We start from the raw sequence: 18301 nt of genomic DNA, 5'->3' as shown, positions 1-18301 counted from the left end.
TGAAGTGGATGAGGATTAATTTTTGAAGAAAAAGTGATAACTCGAGTTAATGGTATTTAGTTGTTTTAATCAGCATATTCAATTTTCTGAACTTCAGAGGCCTGTACAGCCAACATATTGTCTTAGTATTGTTTTACCTAGCATGGCTTTGGAGGCCACATTATTTCAACTAAATCTTTAAAGTAATAAAAGTGTAGTAATTTGTAAATGTATTGGACACATGTTAAATATTATCTTCAGCAATGAGAACATGAGTTCCTTATAAGCAAGAGTGCCTTTTTTGTACAAAGGAAGGCTGTTACTTTGTTGAAAAGATCCCACACCCTGGGATCTCACCCTCAGAATGGGCATATCATAGGATTCTTGAGCATATTTAATGAAATAATGGCTGTGTAAAGAAGGGGCTCAACACATGCTACCTACCTATACTTATCTTTCTCCTCTTCCTCTTCCAACGCCCCAGTGTAGGTACCCACAGGGCCGGCTAACCATGCGCCCGTTGAATGAATGACCATATGACTCAGAGCTCCTTATTTTGGCATTTCGACCGCTTGGAAAGCATGAGTCTACCAGCATCTATGAAGTGTAACGTCAATAACGTTTTGTTAATTAAAAAAAAAAAAAAAAAAAGCACCCACTAAACTACAAGTCCCGGCTTTTTCCTAGAAATTGACGAGTCACGTGACTTGCCAGGAATCCGGAAGTCTGGCCCGCTCGCCCAATCATGCCGAGAAACCTACGTAGCGGCGCCAGGATGGCCAATCCTGCGGACGCTTGCCCCGCGCCGCGCAACGCCGGGTCCCTCTTCCGCGCGCGGCGCTGATGGGTCGTTAGCGGATACGGTGGCCGCGGGGGTGGTGTCACCGGCCTCTGCCCGGCTTGGCGCCCGGCTCGGAGCCTGACTCAGCCCTCTCGTCTCGCAGCTGCGGTTCCACCATGGCTCCCAAAGGCGGCTCCAAGCAGCAGTCCGAGGAGGACCTGCTCCTGCAGGATTTCAGCCGCAACCTCTCGGCCAAGTCCTCGGCGCTCTTCTTCGGGAACGCCTTCATCGTGTCCGCCATCCCCATTTGTGAGCGCTTGGAGAGAGGCGGGCGGGGAGGCCGCCGGCGGGTCGGCCTGGGCGGGGACGTGGCAGGGCCGGGCGGACCGGCGAGGCGTGAGCCGGGGCCCGCACTCTCCCCAGCTCGCCCTGGGCTCGGGGGCAGCACGTAGCCTCTGTGGGCCTCCGTGATCTGGTCCAGGGTAGTGGTGAGCGGCATCCCAGGAGAGTCACCTGTGGCGCGTTTTAAAAGTACGCTAGCTCGTTCCCGGGCCTCACTCCTGCGGATTGAGTTACTCGTTCCGGGATGGCGGCCCCGAATCAGTATTAAAACTAACGCTCGGGTTAAGATCTTGTGATGTTAACATTTAGGCATATAGCCTATTTGCTTTTTTTCCCTACAACTATCGCTTGCTCTTACGAGATCTTAAACTTATTACTTATTTTGGAGAAACTCATGAATTAAGATGAGAGACATTAACACCTGCACTGAATTAGAAGTGTAGCTTTAGGAGAACTGCTTTACGCAGAACATTATTTTCCTAGTTTGACGAGAGAAGTTGTCAAGGGCCCGCTCTACAATGTGTAGTAACCCTTTTAATAAGCCTATTAGGGCAATTCTGGAATTCTTACTTGGATGGAAAAACTATACAGTCTTGGCCAAGGTTGTTTTAGAGCTCAGGGTTCCCGAATGTGAATTTCCTCTCACATTGCTGCACTGTTGTTGGACAGTCAAATCCAGATGTATTTTCTCTTTCGGCTTTATAAAACCCAGCGTGCAGTTAACGTGGTGTGGAGCCTTTTGGTTCACTGGCTGCACGGGGCACTGCCTTGATTTCAGATAACAGCCACGTCAGTGTGTAAACTCTGGTTTGGGGCTGCACATGGCGTTTTGGAATGGCCTGTAGTTAGCGTGATAGTACCCTTTAGAATGAAATTTGAAGTCTGAATTGTGATTTTGTTGAGCCAGGGTTCTCATTTTAGAAGCAGAAATCTCATAATGTACTAGTTATAGAAAGGTTATGTTTTTCAAGTGTTCTCAACTAGGGAAACTTGAGACTAACGTTTTACTGGATATCACACTTCTGAAGTTCCCCTTATACTGTACTGGATTCTCTAATCAGGGCTGTATTTTACCAGGTTTAGCTATAATTAATTCAGCAGGCTCTTGTAACTGGCTGGTAATATTTTGTTTCTTTTTGTATCCCCCTCTCCCCCTTTTATCTTAATTCAGGGCTATATTGGCGAATATGGCATATGGATCTTATTCAGTCTGCTGTTCTGTATAGTGTGATGACCCTAGTAAGCACGTATTTGGTAGCCTTTGCATACAAAAATGTGAAATTTGTTCTCAAGCACAAGTAAGTATATTTCTCAAGAGAAAGTATATATTGTTGCATTTTTATATAGTAGGAGGTCTTCTTAAAGACCATTTGTGTGTGTGTGGGTTTCAGTAAGCACTATTTTGAGATACATATGTATGTATATTTGGAGGGGGAGGCACATTAATTGTATGAAGGAGTAGCAACTAACCGAAAAGCAGAGACAGTGCTTCTAACACTGCTATGGAAGTGGGTATTGATGGTGGAATTAAAACACTTACGTACCATCCTTAATCATGGGGTTCAGAAAAACAAACCCACCAAGTAAAGTAACATTTTAGAAGTCAAATGGAATTCTTTCTAGAAGGAATTGTTCCGGGCTCACCATGTAAAATTTTTGGATGTGAAAGAAGTGGTCTTTTTTTCTTATATTCAACACTGACATTTTTAATGCTAATTGCATTTTTCTTATGAGAATATGAAAATGTAAAAGGTTACTCTATTTCCTCTATTTATACCTTCATTTTATCATGTCACTCTCCTGACAACTCTTCATGGCCTTCTCTTTTCTAAATGTATTAAATCCAGATTCTTCCAGGCCCTGGAATGCAAGTCTTCTGCCTCCTACCAGTGGGGCCTTGTCTTTTAGGATTGGGCCTTAGATCTTCTGACTCAGCTTTTGTGTCATCCTTTGAACGTGACTCGTTCCCTCCCTCATTTAGAATCATCTCCCTTTCTTTCCATTCTTACGTGTCTGGTATTTCAAGACTTCGGAATCTTTTCCAGAGAAATCTTAACTGTCCTTATTGTTCCTGTGTTAAGCTTTCTAGTGATGAGTAGAAACACATTGAGATGATCTCAGTTAACAGGGATTTATTGTAAGGAGGCCAGAAATGGTCTCAGCAGCTGAAACTGGCCTCAGCAGCCTCTCCACTGTCGTTCTTGAGTCCAGGTTGGAGTCCAGGTTGTGCGTGGCTGTTGCTAGAACGGCTAAATCCAGGTCATCTTTGTTGTCTCCCTGCTTGACAGCCCCTCTTCACTAACTGCCATGCCAGGATTCAGCCCATCTCGGCCTCTGCTGTCCTGGGCTGTCCTTCTTGTGAGGCATGGCCATCTGTGGATAGCGAAGCCCTCAGAAGTGGGCGTTTTGCATGACCCATCCTTTGTGATTCCCTTGGAACTCAGTCCCTTTGGGACCTAGTGTTTTTTCACTTGTTCTGCATATCATTTTTATTCACCTTTTTGGAGTCAAAAATCATGTTCTTTCCCCTCATTTCTCCTTTCGGCTTCTTGAGGGCAACTGCCATGTCTTTTGTTTATTTCCCTTACAATAGTTAATGGTACATTTAATTTAGTTCAGTAAAATTTCAGTGACCTACTGACTTAATACACTCTCTGAATGGAATTATTTTTTAGTCATAGTTTTGGTGTAATATTAAATATTGCTACTGACATCAAAACTCCTACAGATTGGCAAGATTGTTAAGGCTTAAAGAGCCAGCAAGATTCTGAGTGTGGGTAGGTGTTGGTAGAGAGAATGGCTTCAGAGTCGACAGTCTGGATTCCAGTCCCAGCTCTGCTGCTCTTAAATGCAGAGCCTTGGGCATGCATTTCATCTTTCTAGACTTCAGATTCTTGAGCTGTAAAATGGGAGTACTAATGGTACCTCGTGGGATGGTGAGGATTAAATATGATACGTGCGACATAAACCATGGTGTCTGGCATGTAATAAATGTTTGTGTGCAGTGTTGGAGAGGTTGGGGGTGAGAGATCCCATAGGAATTTTTTTTTTAAGATGGCATGATTTTAAAAATGTTTGCAAAGATTTTTTTTTATCTCAGTTGGCTGAGAGCTGGGCCCGTGGATTTCCCTGTTTTGTTTTAGAGCATTCAGCGCTGAGTGAGGTTTGTTTTCTAAGAGCACTGAGATGGAGGGTAGGGCTTCTTGAGTTGTAATAAACCTACAGTGTGGCTGTTAATGTCTCTGTTAGGCGAGTATAGAATTGTAGACATAGAAGAGAAATTAACTAGTTATCTGGTTCAGTGTCTTCAGGAAGATTTGTCATGTGGACAGATGATTGACTATTTGTCCAAGAGATGCTTAGAGCCAACTCCTCTGAAAATAGTTTATTCCTGTGTCCTAGCACCCTGACAGTTGGGGGTGGTGGTGTGTGTGTGTATTTTTTTTTTACCCTCTGTTCCGCTAAGAAAGGTTTCTGCTGTAAACCATGTCCATTTCTTATCAATTGGCCTTTCCTAGAAAAAAGCAGTCTTATGTGAAGTTCAGGATAACACTTAATAAGTGCGTGGGATTTGCTAGAGATTAAGAGATGAGAGTCTCTGCCCTGCGGAACTGAACTTTTACATAATAAAATGAGTCAGGGAAAGTTGGACATTATAGTGTCTTAAAGTATCTCTTAAAGAAGCTACCTGCTCTCTTAGCTGCCTTTTTCTTTACGTTTCAGAACTTATTTCCTTTTAACCTGTTTTTTTTAGACAAACTGATTTTCCTCTCTCCAGTTATCAATTTGTGGAAAAATACATCAGTTGAAGCTGACTAAAGGTTTTCTTTTTAATAATGTCACTTCTAACTTGATTCTTGAGTGAGAGATAGAGATGAAGATATAGGTAAAACCAGCCTGAATTTGTGCTTAATTTGTAGCCCAGAAGCTCATGTGGTTGGAGAAAGGTTGAGAACTATTGCCTTGAATGATCTTGGGCTTTTCAGGAATTCATCCTGATTTTCCCACAGTTTCCTTTGGTCCACTGACCAGAACTTAATATACATAGTAATGAGGGATTGAGTAATTGAACATAGATTGAACAGATGTCTGTCTCTATGGTGCACATCCTGTTGCTTTCAATACATCTCAGTATTGTGTTGAATGTTTTCTTAGTGGAACTTTGTAATTGTTATAATTTGCTTGTGATTAGTTATTACTTTTTCTATGTTTATGGCTAATCAGTTTCTCCCATATTATGAAAAATAAATCATGTTGAATTTAAATGTCTAATCTTTGGGAGGCTTTTTGTGTTTCATCACAGGTTAAATTTTATCCTATCTTTCATTAGCAACCCCATCTGTTAAAATTCACCTCATAGATTTTTTTAGGATTATGTCATTTCTTTCTTTATCTGACTTATCACTAAAGATTCTGATCTGATTTCTTGAATAACACTTCCAGCCTTTTCTGGCTAATTCCATATTATCTCTTGGTGCAACTCTCAAACCAGTAGTTTGTTTAACTAAAAGTGCTGTGGTCACTCCTTAACCATGTGGTATTATTTCTTTTTAGTGAAATTCCCCTTTGGAGTAAAGTTAAAAGCTTTACTTTAAGATATTACAGCTATTAATTCTCTCTTTGTTAAGCTTAGTTTTCTCTCCTGTTATTTATTGGAATTGAAATCATGTATCATTTGCTAATGCCTTAACAAATTTATTTGTGGAACAGTTAAATTATGAGTTAAAACAAAGTGGAGCTATAATGATTCATAACTAAACTGTGTTAATAGCATTTGACTTTTATTTCCATATTAAATACCTAACTTAGGAAAATTCTCCCTTTTAAGCAGAAATCAAAACACATCACTAATAAACCACATCTTGGAAGTTTCTTGAACTCCCTCTCTTTTGGCTAGCACAGTGTAATAAACTTGGAACTTTCTGTCCAGCTTATTTTCTTGAAATGTAAAGTATATAGTTGCCAATACAAGATACGAGTACAGAGTGTTTCTGAGAGAGTGTGATGTTCACTCCTGGAGCATGTGGAAACCTTTTTTCTTTTCATTCCAGAGTAGCACAGAAGAGGGAGGATGCTGTTTCCAAAGAAGTGACTCGAAAACTTTCTGAAGCTGATAACAGAAAGATGTCTCGGAAGGAAAAAGATGAAAGGTTTGGCTCCCTATTTAAAGTGTTTGTGGTAATCAAAAAGGGGGTTATTTATAGAAAATAAGTTTTTGGTTTCTGCTTAGAGCATGTGGATATTAGAATTATCTGAGGAAAACGTTGGTATTAGAAGTCAGGGTAATGAGAATAATAACTGACTTTTTGAGTTTTTATTACTACCAGATACTTTTCTTTGTGCTGTACACAGTTCATTTATTCCTCCAAAGAGCTCCATGAGGTAGGTACTGTTGTTTTCTCCACTTTACACCTGAGGAATCTGAGGTACAGAAAGTTCGGGTACCTTGCCCAAGGCCATAGATTAGTGTGCGGTAAAACCAGGATAAGAGTGCAGCCAGTCTGACTTGAGAGCTTGTATTCAGCTGCTCTGCTGGAATTTAGGAGCTCTGCCACTTGGTAGCTGTGTGACCTTGAGGCTATCACCTAACCCCTCTGGGTCTGAAGAGTTTATGTTGTGTTGTGTGTTAGCATTTTTAGGTGGTGGTATTTCTGCTCCTGAGCTTTCCTGGGGACATCTGGTTCTTGGTTATCTGCATTGTTTGGGAAAAAGAAAAGAATTAGGTTTGTCTCCTGTTGCCGAATTCTGTGCCACATTTGTTAGTCCCACCCCCAATTTTTCCTGACAGCTGCTGTTAGAAGGCTAATAAACAGTCTGACATCTGAATAGAAGTCTGAATGATTGAGTAAACTTGTGCTTAAGAGTTGCCAGATGGTTTAATAGAGTCATGAGTCGAGGCTGTTTTCATGGATCTTAAATTTTAGTATCTACGAGGTGCTTTATGAAATGGAATTTTTATCCCACTTTTCTCCAGAAAGACTTTGTGGGGACTTGCAATATTAAATTGCATGTGAAACAAAGCAATACAATTTAAAAAGATGAGAAACCGTTTAAAAGTAAGAAAAGGTGGATGAACAAGGACCTCAGCATTAGTTATAGCAGTTGGGCACTAAACTCAGCTCTGAGCTTCCAAGTGTCAGAGGAAGCATCCAAAGTCACTCAGCTTTCATTGTTGGATGAGACACAGCATGCACGTCCTTCTCAAAAGAAACTTTCCTGGCACTGAATCTTGGAAGGACTTTATCAAGTGGATCCTTATTTAAGGGACACTGAGTTACTTAATGAACAGTGTCTTCTACAGTGGTTTTGGACAGGCACCAAAACATTATTGAAATGATTATGTCCTATGGATCCTTCATAAAACTGAAGGCACAATATTAAACTCATGACAGTGAAGGCCTATTTTTTATGGAGCAGCTTTAAAGACCTCTGGCTCTGCATAGCTTTTGTTTTTAGAATTGCAAAGTTTTTTTTTTTTTAAAGATTTTTTTGATGTGGACCATTTTTTTAAAAATTAATTAATATTTATTTTTGGCTGTGTTGGGTCTTCGTTTCTGTGCAAGGGCTTTCTCCAGTTGTGGCGAGCCAGGGCCACTCTTCATCGCGGTGCGCGGGCCTCTCACTGTCGCAGCCTCTCCTGTTGCAGAGCACAGGCTCCAGACGCGCAGGCTCAGTAGTTGTGGCTCACGGGCTTAGTTGCTCCGTGGCATGTGGGATCTTCCCGGACCGGGACACAAGCCCGTGTCCCCTGCATCGGCAGGCGGACTCTCAACCACTGCGCCACCAGGGAGGCCCTGCATAGCTTTTTAATTGCAAGTTTTTGCATAGGGATAGATATTAGAGAATCTAGACCACTTTCTTTTAACCTTTTCATCAAATTATAATATTCATTAGAACATTGGTTCTTAAATGGAATGCACATCATAGTTACCCAAATTTCAAAATGCTTGTTACAAGGTCTTACAGGTCTTACAGGTTTTAGGTGATTAATTGTATCAGAGATGGCAGATGGGTCTCTTCTGCCCACTACAGACTTGCCTGATTTGGTCTGGTACTTTTTCTTGATCCTGGGATGTGTCTCAGAATCTTTCTCAGTGTGGTATTCAGGTAGTCTCTACTACTGGATCAGAGTTGGAATTGGAAATGAAACCTCTTTGCCATTGCCTAGACCAGGTATTTCAGAGTAGGATGAAATGGAGGTTTTATTGATATATAAAATGCAGAGTGTCAGAAGATTATAAAATTTTCATTCTTGTCACCAGTAGAAACTTGTGCTGTTTGTAATTCTCTCGCAAAGGCCATGCTGGATACAGTTGTACCCAGGTCTGTACTCATTACTGATGCTGATAACTGGATCCAAGACTCCCTTTAAGATCCAGTATTTTTCTTCCTCAAAGGATTAGTTACTTCCAATAGATTTAAGAGAAGGCTTATCGGCATCTTTCTGCCCAGATGGGTATCTTCAAACCTCTATCTAAAATCATTTGGAATATGGACTACATGCCACTTTGAACCTACTTTTCTACCTTTCCAAGGAAATTAGTAGAGGAGAATCAGATTCATTAACATTTGTCCCAAGGTACGAATGTTATTTCTCCTTGACTTACTGACGGTCCATCATTTAGTATTATCAGATTGTAAGAGTTGTTGACTTTTTTGGTCTCAACTTTTCTCCTGTTTTAGGAAGTGCTCCTTAGAAAAATGACTGCTTGAGAAGTGTTCTCCCAAACTAGATTTCCTACCAGTGAAGCTTTTGCGGAACCATTGCTGATGAGGGCAAATGGAGGTCCTAAACATTTTCAAAATAAACCAGGGTGGACTAGAAAAAGTTGAGAGCTGTCAGACAATCCTGACTGTGTATACCCTGATGTAACACACGGTCTTTGCGAGCTGGGATAACCTAAAGGATTAAGCCACTCTTTCATCAAAAATGTCTTGAAGATGGTTCTGATTCAGGGCATGATGGGGAGTTAGGAAAAAGTGCTGCGGTGGAGGTGTGATAATTTAATCACCAGCAGTAAAGGCATGCTAGTGGCCTACTTAAGGAACCTGTCTTTCACTGGGTCTTGTGCCAGAGTCTTAAAAACAGAGGCAATTGTTCTGAGTGTTTTGTAGCATTAAACCATGTTGGGACTATGGATATTTCTGGGCTGGTGTTTTCTTTGATCATTGTTAGAATGGTGTAATGTATGAATTCCAAGTCACGTATAGTTTTTAAATTTACATTTAAACTTCTCTGAAATCAGAAGCTATTTTATAGTTAATAGCTGCATTTAATGTAATGTCCTTCACTTCTTCCAAAGTTTACAGCAAATTGAAGATTTATTAAGTTGATGGTATCTACAGAATCAAGGAAATATGGCATATGTATTAGAGACCACAAATTTCTTCTGACAAAGATAAGATGCTAATACCTTCTATTTAGCTCCTTTACAGCCATGTTTGTTGACTTTGGAGTAGAACATTTGGTGACTAAAACATGGCAGTTAGTACTGACGTTAGCCATAGTGCTGTCCTTAGGATTAGTTGGGGGTACTATCTGGCCCCAGAGTAATGTATCTTTCTGGGGGAGAAAACATCTATGGCAATGAGTTACAGCCTTTTTGATAATGACCTACAGTAAAAAAATATATATATATATTTTACTCTTTGACCAAATACACTTTTACATACACACATGTAAATGTTTCACAGAACAATAATTATTACCCTACTGTATGTGATGCACTTGATACTTTTCTATTTTTTCCTTTTTTTCTTTAACGTGCTGGTCTCAACTCACTTAGTTTTTCCCGAACATCAGATCCACTCAGTTGATTTCATGTCCCACTAATGGGTCACAAACTACCTACTCTTTTAACTTTGTAAATTGCTTTACAAAGTTAATTAACTGAGGGAAATAAAGGTTCCCTTATTCATAGGCACCCTGGAACTTCCTGTTGCCTGTGTGAAGAGGTAAAAGAAAAGGTTGATAAAGTACTAGTAAATTACTATGATATCATAATGCGTAAAGAAGATTAAATAAAAAGTAAATGGGTTTCACAGAAGTTAAAAACTCCTCCTAATGATCAAGCAGATTCTTAGTTTGAATTAAATAAAGATGGATAAAGAGAGTCACAGACAAGTCTGCTTCTGTGATGCCACAGCTAGCTTTGTCCACGGGCTTGTCCTAAGGCGAAATATTGAAGGCTGACATCTGTAGACTGTAGAGAGTCTCAAGCCTCAAACAGCTGAGAAAGCCCTGTCAGGCTGCTAATCATCAAGTTTGTTTTCCGTGAGTACCTAGAGAAAGATGCCTCTTTCAGTTGCTGATGAAACCAAGCTAATGTCAATTAATCAGTCCCTTCCTGCAAAGCTCTAACTGCCTGGGAAAAAGGTAACATACCCAGCAGCTGTTTCTTGAGCATGGATAAAGTTTTTGGTTTTTTTGGCTGCATCGTGCGGCTTGCAGGATCTTAGTTCCCTGACCAGGGATTGAATCTGGACCCCAGCAGTGACAGCACCGAGTCCTAACCACAGGACCACCAGGGAAATTCCTGAGCATCAGTAAAGTGAAATATCTTTTTCAGTAGGAAAAAGGAGACAGTGCTGACTGAACTGAATATTAAAAACAGATCTGCCCAGAAGACTTAAGGAAAAACTTACTGTGAGCTAGAGCCATGTGGTATTTAAAATTTTTAGTACCTATTTAAAAACTTAAATGACTTGTTTTGTGTCCATAGAATCTTGTGGAAGAAGAATGAAGTTGCTGATTATGAAGCTACAACATTTTCCATCTTCTATAATAACACCCTATTTCTGGTCTTGGTCATTGTTGCTTCCTTCTTTATATTGAAGAACTTCAACCCCACAGTGTATCCTTTTAAAGGTTGATTATCTCTTTTAGAAGTCTAGAAACGGTTCGTTTTAGTTTTGATTTGTCTGAGTATTTTCTGGTAACAAAAAACTACACAGGGGGTCAGTCCTTTAAAAAGCACCGTGACCTCAGGCAAGTTTCTGGACATTTAACATACGGGCTTTTGGTTTGATTTGAAGTTCTTTTAAGTTTATGAATTAAGACTTCATGATAAATAAGTATTACAAAGCAGTCTTACGTACATGATGATGTGTACCTGCCTAGTTTAAAAAAAGTTCTAAGGAGACAAAGCAAACTTGCCTTCTTTGCTACCTCCTGGCATGAGCTCTGTGTCTGCTGGTACTTTGGGGCTTTGGGGTTGGGTGGATAGGCAGTGGAGTTAAATTGGCACATTTCATAGTAGCTTAACGGTGTTTCAAGCTGCTCTTAAATTGAGCTTTTGGGCAAGAATCAGTCTTCTCTTGTTAAGGTAATTTATTAAAGGTATTATCCAGGAATGTGCAGCCACACTTTTAACCATTGGAGATTTTGATGTAATAAAATATCAGACACCCTCCAGCTTATATCTCCTGGGAATACTGGAGTGGTGTGCCCCAAACACTCTAGTCCTGAGGCTGAGAGTAGCTGCAGACTTGCAGAACCTCCTTGCTTTTACAGGCTAGTTGTAGCCAAAACACTGATAGACAGGGAAGACTTATTTTTCCTTTGCTCTTGATGTGGGGGTTGGGGGGTTAGGGAAATCAAGTCCCTTCTTCCTCCCCATGTTCTTTGATCAGTTTGTTTCCTGCAGGTTAAATGGAATTCAGATGTTTTATTTGTGATCATGTGTTCTAGGTTTCTGTCTCAAGTGTTTTCTTTTTAAAATTGGAACACATTTCCTGTGAATGTTCTTCATTCTTTATAATCTCCTCTCTTGTAAATTGCATTTGCAGACATTGGGACTGCACATTATTGTCATTAGACAGCGGCAGGAGGGAAACAGTACATTCCAAAGAGATGGGTTCTTTTTGTTTTGTTGAAAACCAATTTGGGGTTGATTTTTCTTTAACATTAAATTCTTACAGGAACTACATTTTGTCCATAAGTGCTTCGTCGGGCCTCATCGCCCTCCTGTCTACTGGCTCCAAGTAGAGCACGTCAGCTTCCCTCCACCGCCCTGGCTTTGTGTCTATGGGTGGCCTGTGGTATATGGAAAAGTAGCAGGGTGGTCAGGGTGGAAGACACACAAGCTGTTTTTGTAAGTCTGGAGTTTGAGGGTTTGAAAAACCCAACAAAATGTAATTCAATATTTGTTTATTGGCTCTTTTTTTTTTTTGACAGATTGTTGAAATTAAATGAATTGAAAGGGAAACTCAAGAGTACCAGGACATTTATTAAAAGGCAAAAGTGTTGCAATATGTTATAATCACAAGGGGAGAAAATAACTTGTTTCCTTGACTTGTCAGAGGTCACAGTAACCTGGACTGAGCTGTTATTATTTATAATAGTAGCAAGAAGTTAATAATTGGTTCTGTGTGTTCCAAGCACAATATTACAACTTTTTTTTGAACCACAAATATCAGAATGAGTCCTCTCCCTCTGGGGGATGAACAGAAGCTTCATGTTTGCAAGTCTCTGAATTTGTGATTTGAAATAACTCAAAGTTAAAACATTAGTTTCTCCAACTTGGAGAAGAGAAACTTGTGGAAAAGTTGTTCTTTTTTTTTTTTTTTAAAGGAAGAAAGGCAGCCAAGGTAATAATCTAAAAATAGTGCCTAGGCATATGAGAGTTGTCCTATGCGGTTATTAAAGTACACACTGTTCAGCTCTATAGCTTTGGTCCTGGGTGTCCAGGGAAGTTAGCTTGACCCTACCATGTTGGTTTGACCTATTAAGAGAATGGAATCATTGTTTTCTCTTGACCAGGGTCTCACATCACTGGAGGAATGTTCAATAAGAGAAGCTCTTTCCTGAATATTGATGTGTAAAAGACCAAAGTAATTTTTGTGATCTTAGTTCTGGAATTCTAAGAACTCTCCAAGAAATTACAGTGGTTTTGGTGCTGGTCAGCATTCTTCCATGAGGACTTTTCGTAAATTTGACCCTTTAGTCCAAAGGTTCCTATCAATTGTAAACAAAATATTGATCTCTTTAGACCTTGTGGGTCCAGCCAAGAGCAGTCTCTTGCATTTTTTAACCAGTGTGTTTACAGGTAATTATTTTTTTCTATGTGCCACGATTTGAAAAAGTTTGGGAAACTCTTCTTGAACCTACATCACTTAGAAGGTTATGGACTCACAGGTGATAATTCCTTTCAGCTTTTGACCACATCCAGTACTTTTCTACAAACAATATCTTAAAGGAAATATATTCCCAATGGCTATTAACTTTAATGTTTGGTTTCCACTTCTAAATTTAAGGTGAATGTTGCAAATAATATTCACCATTTATAACTATAGAAAGATATTCACCAGGAGTCCATCTTCCAATTCCATGCTGTTGGATGTTTTGGGAAGTCACATCTAAGAACCTGGAAGGAAGCCAGGCCAGGAGTACGTTGGCCTAGTGACCCAGATCATCATTATCTTCAACTGAGGACTAGATTTCATCATTGCTTTTAGAAGTCTGCAGTTCTTTACTTTTCTCTGGTACATTGTCATCCATGTGCCACCACTGGGTAATAAGGGGTTAATGGGGAAGTCAGAAGAAAGACCCTGCATAGTAGTTAGTGTAGCACATAAGAAGTTTATTTTTATTATGTTTTAACTTTTTTTTTTCTGTTGATTAATAACTGGTCAGTAGTTTGGTGGCGTGGCGTTTGTACCAGTTGCATATTTGACAAAATGACTATTTGACAAACCATCAATGTCTACTCTTTGTTACCAGAGCTGGGTCAAGTAATTTTTTACCTGTAATTTTTAACTTGCAGGTAAAAAATTGCCACTAGGTGGCAGTGCCTGTATAGATGGGAAAAAAATTCTTATAATACAGTATACCTGAGACGGGGTGGCAAAATAGGGGCATCAGTGTGACGTTCTTAATAGAGTGCCTCTTGAGTTAATAAACTGAATAATTTGTAGAAAAGTGAGGAAGCAAAATTTGGTTTTGGTCCTGAAATTTTCCTCTGGCACTTTTTGTTTTTAATCCTGATAATAGTTTCTAACTTTCTATACTGTCAGATAAATTCTGACATATAAGTTCATAAGACATATGCTGATGGTTCTGCAGTTTTAACTAAGGATTTACTGTACCAGTGCTTTACTCTTAGGAGCTGTGGAACCTTTTCCCCAGCACTCTCCGTGTCACCTAGAAAGACTGTGTAGCGCATAGAATTATGATGTGCTGGATCTGGCTTAGTTTAGTAAAAGCCTGCTGGAGACTTTTTATCTTAAAAATACCTCTTATCGGGCTTCCCTGGTGGCGCAGTGGTTGAGAGTCCGCCTGCCGATGCAGGGGATACGGGTTCGTGCCCCGGTCTGGGAAGATCCCACATGCCACGGAGCGGCTGGGCCCGTGAGCCGTGGCCGTTGAGCCTGCGCATCCGGAGCCTGTGCTCCACAACGGGAGAGGCCACAACGGTGAGAGGCCCACGTACCGCTAAAAAAACAAAACAAAAAAATGCCTCTTATCCAACACCAGTAAAATAAAAGGGGTTTTGCTGTAATTGGGATTCAAAGTGATTTAATTCCTGTTTTTACACCCCTTGTGATAAGTTAGAAGTTCATTTATAACTTAATACTTGGGTTGAAATTATTCTTAGCCAGTAAAAATCTACTGGTTGACCTATATGGTATATTATTCTAACTTGGATAGAATAATTTGAAGCAAGTTTGAAGTTAACAAATGTGGAGATTGGCTTTATACCCAAAATTCTTATGAAAGGTCTTACTAAGTTTTTTCTTTTTTTGGTCACACTGCACGGCTTGTGGGATCTTAGTTCCCTGACCCGGGATTGAACCCACGCCCTCAGCAGTGAAAGCACAGAGTCCTAACAGCTGGACCGCCAGGGAATTCCCAAAAGGTCTTGCTTATTGAGTATCATTAAGTTTTGCTTTGTAAAATTTATATTTTCCCTAGACTTCTTTATAAGAACCGTGTGATTAAGTATATCATCTTTATTACATTATTTCATGTTAACCATTAATTTCCCATGCATGTAAATGCACATTTTTGTAGTTACTGATCAAATGCTTGTAAGGGCTGTAAGGGGTTATCTCCCACACCTCCTTGGACTCCCAAGTAGGGGGATTCATTGAAGATTAGGAGGGTCTTTTGGGTGGTTGGTTTGATTTTCATGGAGGTGGTTAGAGATGAACTTCTCATTGGCCTTCATGAGTTTTCATTGCATTTCTTTGACCTTTCCTTCTTCTTAACTGATCCTGAATTTGGATTCATTTCCAAGTTTTTTTAACTTAAAAAATCGCACACACTTACTTTTTCATAAAGCTTTAAAGCTAAAAAAAATCACCCCTAAAAGAGCACTGGACTGGAACACAAAATACTTGGGTTCTAGGCCTGGTTCTGCCATCAACTTGCAGTATGAGTTTGGGCGAGTCCTTTAATCTCTTTAGGCCTGGGTTCCTCATTTGCAGGGAGTGGGGTGGTCTCAAAGGTGGCGAAGGCCCCTTGAAGCCCTGACATCTATCTGGTGACCCTTGGTGCACACTATGGATGAAGATGAAGTGGCAGTTCTTAAAGTGAGAAGCCAGGCACAGGGCTTCTAGTTTTCATTTCTCTTGGCTGAGGTTTCAGTATGTGGCTGGCTGCCACCCAGGTTACCCTTTGGAATGGTATGTTCTCTGCCAAGGAAATCTTTCCAGAAAAGAAAAGAAAATGAGAGTGCATGGAAATTTTTCTTAAGGATAGAACTGTGAAATGTATTTATCTAGTATATTTACCATGGCAGATGATTTGTATATAAAACTAGATGTTCCCACGGCCAAGCAATGTTGGTATTTGATTTTAATTTGCACGTTCTTTTAAATGAGTTTGAGAAGCTTTAACCTTAGTACAGAACATATCTAAAACCCAAGGAGAAATATCTCCAGTAGCTAATCATTTTCTCCATTAACAAGAGAAAAAAAGTCTGGGTTGCAAATTAAATCTTTTGATAAATCTATTTCTGTTAGGTATCACTCAGTGCAGCTTACCGGCCAACGTTTTTTTTTTTGCGGTACGCAGACCTCTCACTGTTGTGGCCTCTCCCGTTGCGCAGCACAGGCTCTGAACGCGCAGGCTCAGCGGCCACGGCTCACGGTCCCAGCCGCTCCGCGCCATGTGGGATCTTCCCGGACCGGGGCACAAACACGTGTCCCCTGCATCAGCAGGCGGACTCTCAACCACTGCGCCACCAGGGAAGCCCCCAACATTATTTTTATTTAAGTGATTCTTACTGCCTGTTTTATGAAGATGGGTGTGTGTATGTGTGTATATATCTCCTATAATGATATATATATAGCCTTATAATGATAGATCAGATAAAAACTAATTGTGAGATTAAATGCACAAATGCTTTTATTACTCTAAGCAAATAAACTGCAATTCCAATTAGACAACTTCAGCTCACTTATGCATACTGGATTGATAGAATGCACAATGAACAACTGAAAAATGATCCATTTCTATCATTAATCTGATACTCTTGGGTAAAAAACGCACTGTTTCCCTATTAGAATACAGGTAATAGTAATCAAAAAGAAAATTCGTTGGTACTTACACTAACATTTTAAGTTTGAGAACTTAATCATGAAATACATATCTGGAAATGATGGCAGAAAATAGCATTTTAAGCTGATAGTACATTTCTTCTGTAAGTCTCAGTGGTTTCTACATGGGGTCCTGTTGGCCAGAAAATTAAATTAGAATTTCGTACATGCTCAGGTGTCCAAATAGAGATAGAGGACCCTCCCCCCTCCACATACACCTTAAAAGTGGGGGAAAAAGTTTTCTCCCTCCTTACAGGTACACGCAGTATACTGTCAGTTTTTCTCAAGTCATATATTCATGAGAGTAGGTAGCCAAGTAGTGGCAGGGCGGGATATACCTCAGCTTCTGCGTGCCACAAGGCTAGGCTCCATTAATCCATGCAAAGAACTTTCATGCATATAGTTTAATGCACACAGTGTGATTATGGAATTAGGAAGTTCTTTAACATTTACTTTTCTTTGGGCAAGTTACTTCACCCAGCATATGCTGAGTAGTGACAGCATTTTTCTCAAAGCCCATGATTCACTTTTCATGTTAATAACTTCTCAAAAACACCAAGCATGTAAAATCCCAGTGCTAATTAAACAGCAAACATTTGCCTTTCTGGGTATTTTACAGATTTACTTACAAAACTGAGCATGTGTATATTTATTTTTAAAGCTCAAATATTTAAACTTGCAGAAGCTGTGCCTACAAGCAGTCAAAAGTATAAAGCAGGGTTTAGGAAAACGTAGGTAAAAATGAACACTTCATTGCAGATACATTTTATTCAAAGCTAGGCTTCCATAGTAGTGTAATTCTCCCTTTCATAAGTTAACCAGACTGTCTCTGGTGAAAGACTAGGGTCTTCATCCTTTTACCATCTCTCCATGTAAATGGACATAACATTAGAATCCTAATAGACCACCTTGGAGGAATTGCTATACAGGGCCATGTTTGAGGCCAAGCAACACTAAATATTTAAAAGGTAACGAAAGCAAATACCTAGGCATTTCACTTCTGTTGAATGACAAGTGAAAACAACTCTTGCTAACATGAATGTGAAAATAGAAAAAAAAAATGTAAAATTGTTTCAGCTGATTTTTCAAGCAAGACTTCGGAGTGAACAGAGCCTACTCTTTCTGATGCAATCCACATTGCATCTGTGGATGTTGTTCATTTGAAAAAATATATCTGTACAACCTTCTTTAAGTTACTAAATGCCTGAGGGTAATATGTCTTTCCCCCGCCACATGTTTTCCTTTGCATAAACATGAGATGTGCAGAGCAATGTAAGAACAGGTGACTGCAGTCCCAGATAAGAAAATAGAATGGGTTTTCCTGGTTGTGAGTTTTCAGGTGTGTTCGTAATTCAGGTGCACAGTGGTAGCGACAGCAGAGACCTCAGAATCCGGGGACGCTAGAGGTTGAGCAGTGGGCTGCTAAGTGATTCAGAACACTGGCTAGTAACACCGTTCTGTACCTGTACAGACTGCTGCTTTACCCGTGCAGCTCCTGCGGCTCATGCAGTGCCTTATGATCTATAGTCCTTTTTGCTGTAGGGCTTGTTGCGCAATATGTTATCGATCTCATTTACCACGTGTGATGTCATCTTTGGGAGAACCTGAGAGCATGAGAGGAACAAAGAATGTGGTTAGTACTTGTTCTTTGTGCTCAAT

General features: G+C 40.1%; 2 protein-coding genes across 7 annotated transcripts in view; one reads left to right on the top strand and one right to left on the bottom strand.

Moving 5' to 3' along the window:
- Positions 1-742: 742 nt before the first annotated feature.
- Positions 743-18301, top strand: part of SSR3 (signal sequence receptor subunit 3) — a 28232-nt gene continuing 10673 nt past the window's right edge. Inside the window, exons 1-5 of one of the 2 annotated variants that reach the window (XM_032630074.1) lie at positions 743-1069; positions 2274-2400; positions 6154-6252; positions 10825-10956; positions 12023-12622. In XM_032630074.1, coding sequence (XP_032485965.1) covers positions 937-1069; positions 2274-2400; positions 6154-6252; positions 10825-10956; positions 12023-12089 — 558 coding nt within the window. In that variant the 5' untranslated portion in view covers positions 743-936 and the 3' untranslated portion in view covers positions 12090-12622. Of the gene's footprint in view, positions 1070-2273; positions 2401-6153; positions 6253-10824; positions 10957-12022; positions 12623-18301 lie in introns of those variants that run through there. The other variant, XR_004349641.1, reaches the window with a different exon arrangement.
- The window catches only part of KCNAB1 (potassium voltage-gated channel subfamily A member regulatory beta subunit 1), a 434576-nt gene continuing 432710 nt past the window's right edge, over positions 16436-18301 (bottom strand). For 3 of the 5 annotated variants that reach the window (XM_032630069.1, XM_032630070.1, XM_032630071.1), the window contains exon 14: positions 16436-18246. In XM_032630069.1, coding sequence (XP_032485960.1) covers positions 18157-18246 — 90 coding nt within the window. In that variant the 3' untranslated portion in view covers positions 16436-18156. The remainder of the gene's footprint in view (positions 18247-18301) is intronic. The other 2 variants (XM_032630072.1, XM_032630073.1) reach the window with 1 other exon arrangement.

This window comes from Phocoena sinus, chromosome 4, assembly GCF_008692025.1.
Source record: "Phocoena sinus isolate mPhoSin1 chromosome 4, mPhoSin1.pri, whole genome shotgun sequence".
NCBI lineage: Eukaryota > Metazoa > Chordata > Mammalia > Artiodactyla > Phocoenidae > Phocoena > Phocoena sinus.
The sequence above is the reverse complement of the archived record's forward strand: the minus strand, read 5'-3'. Positions and strand labels throughout refer to the sequence as shown.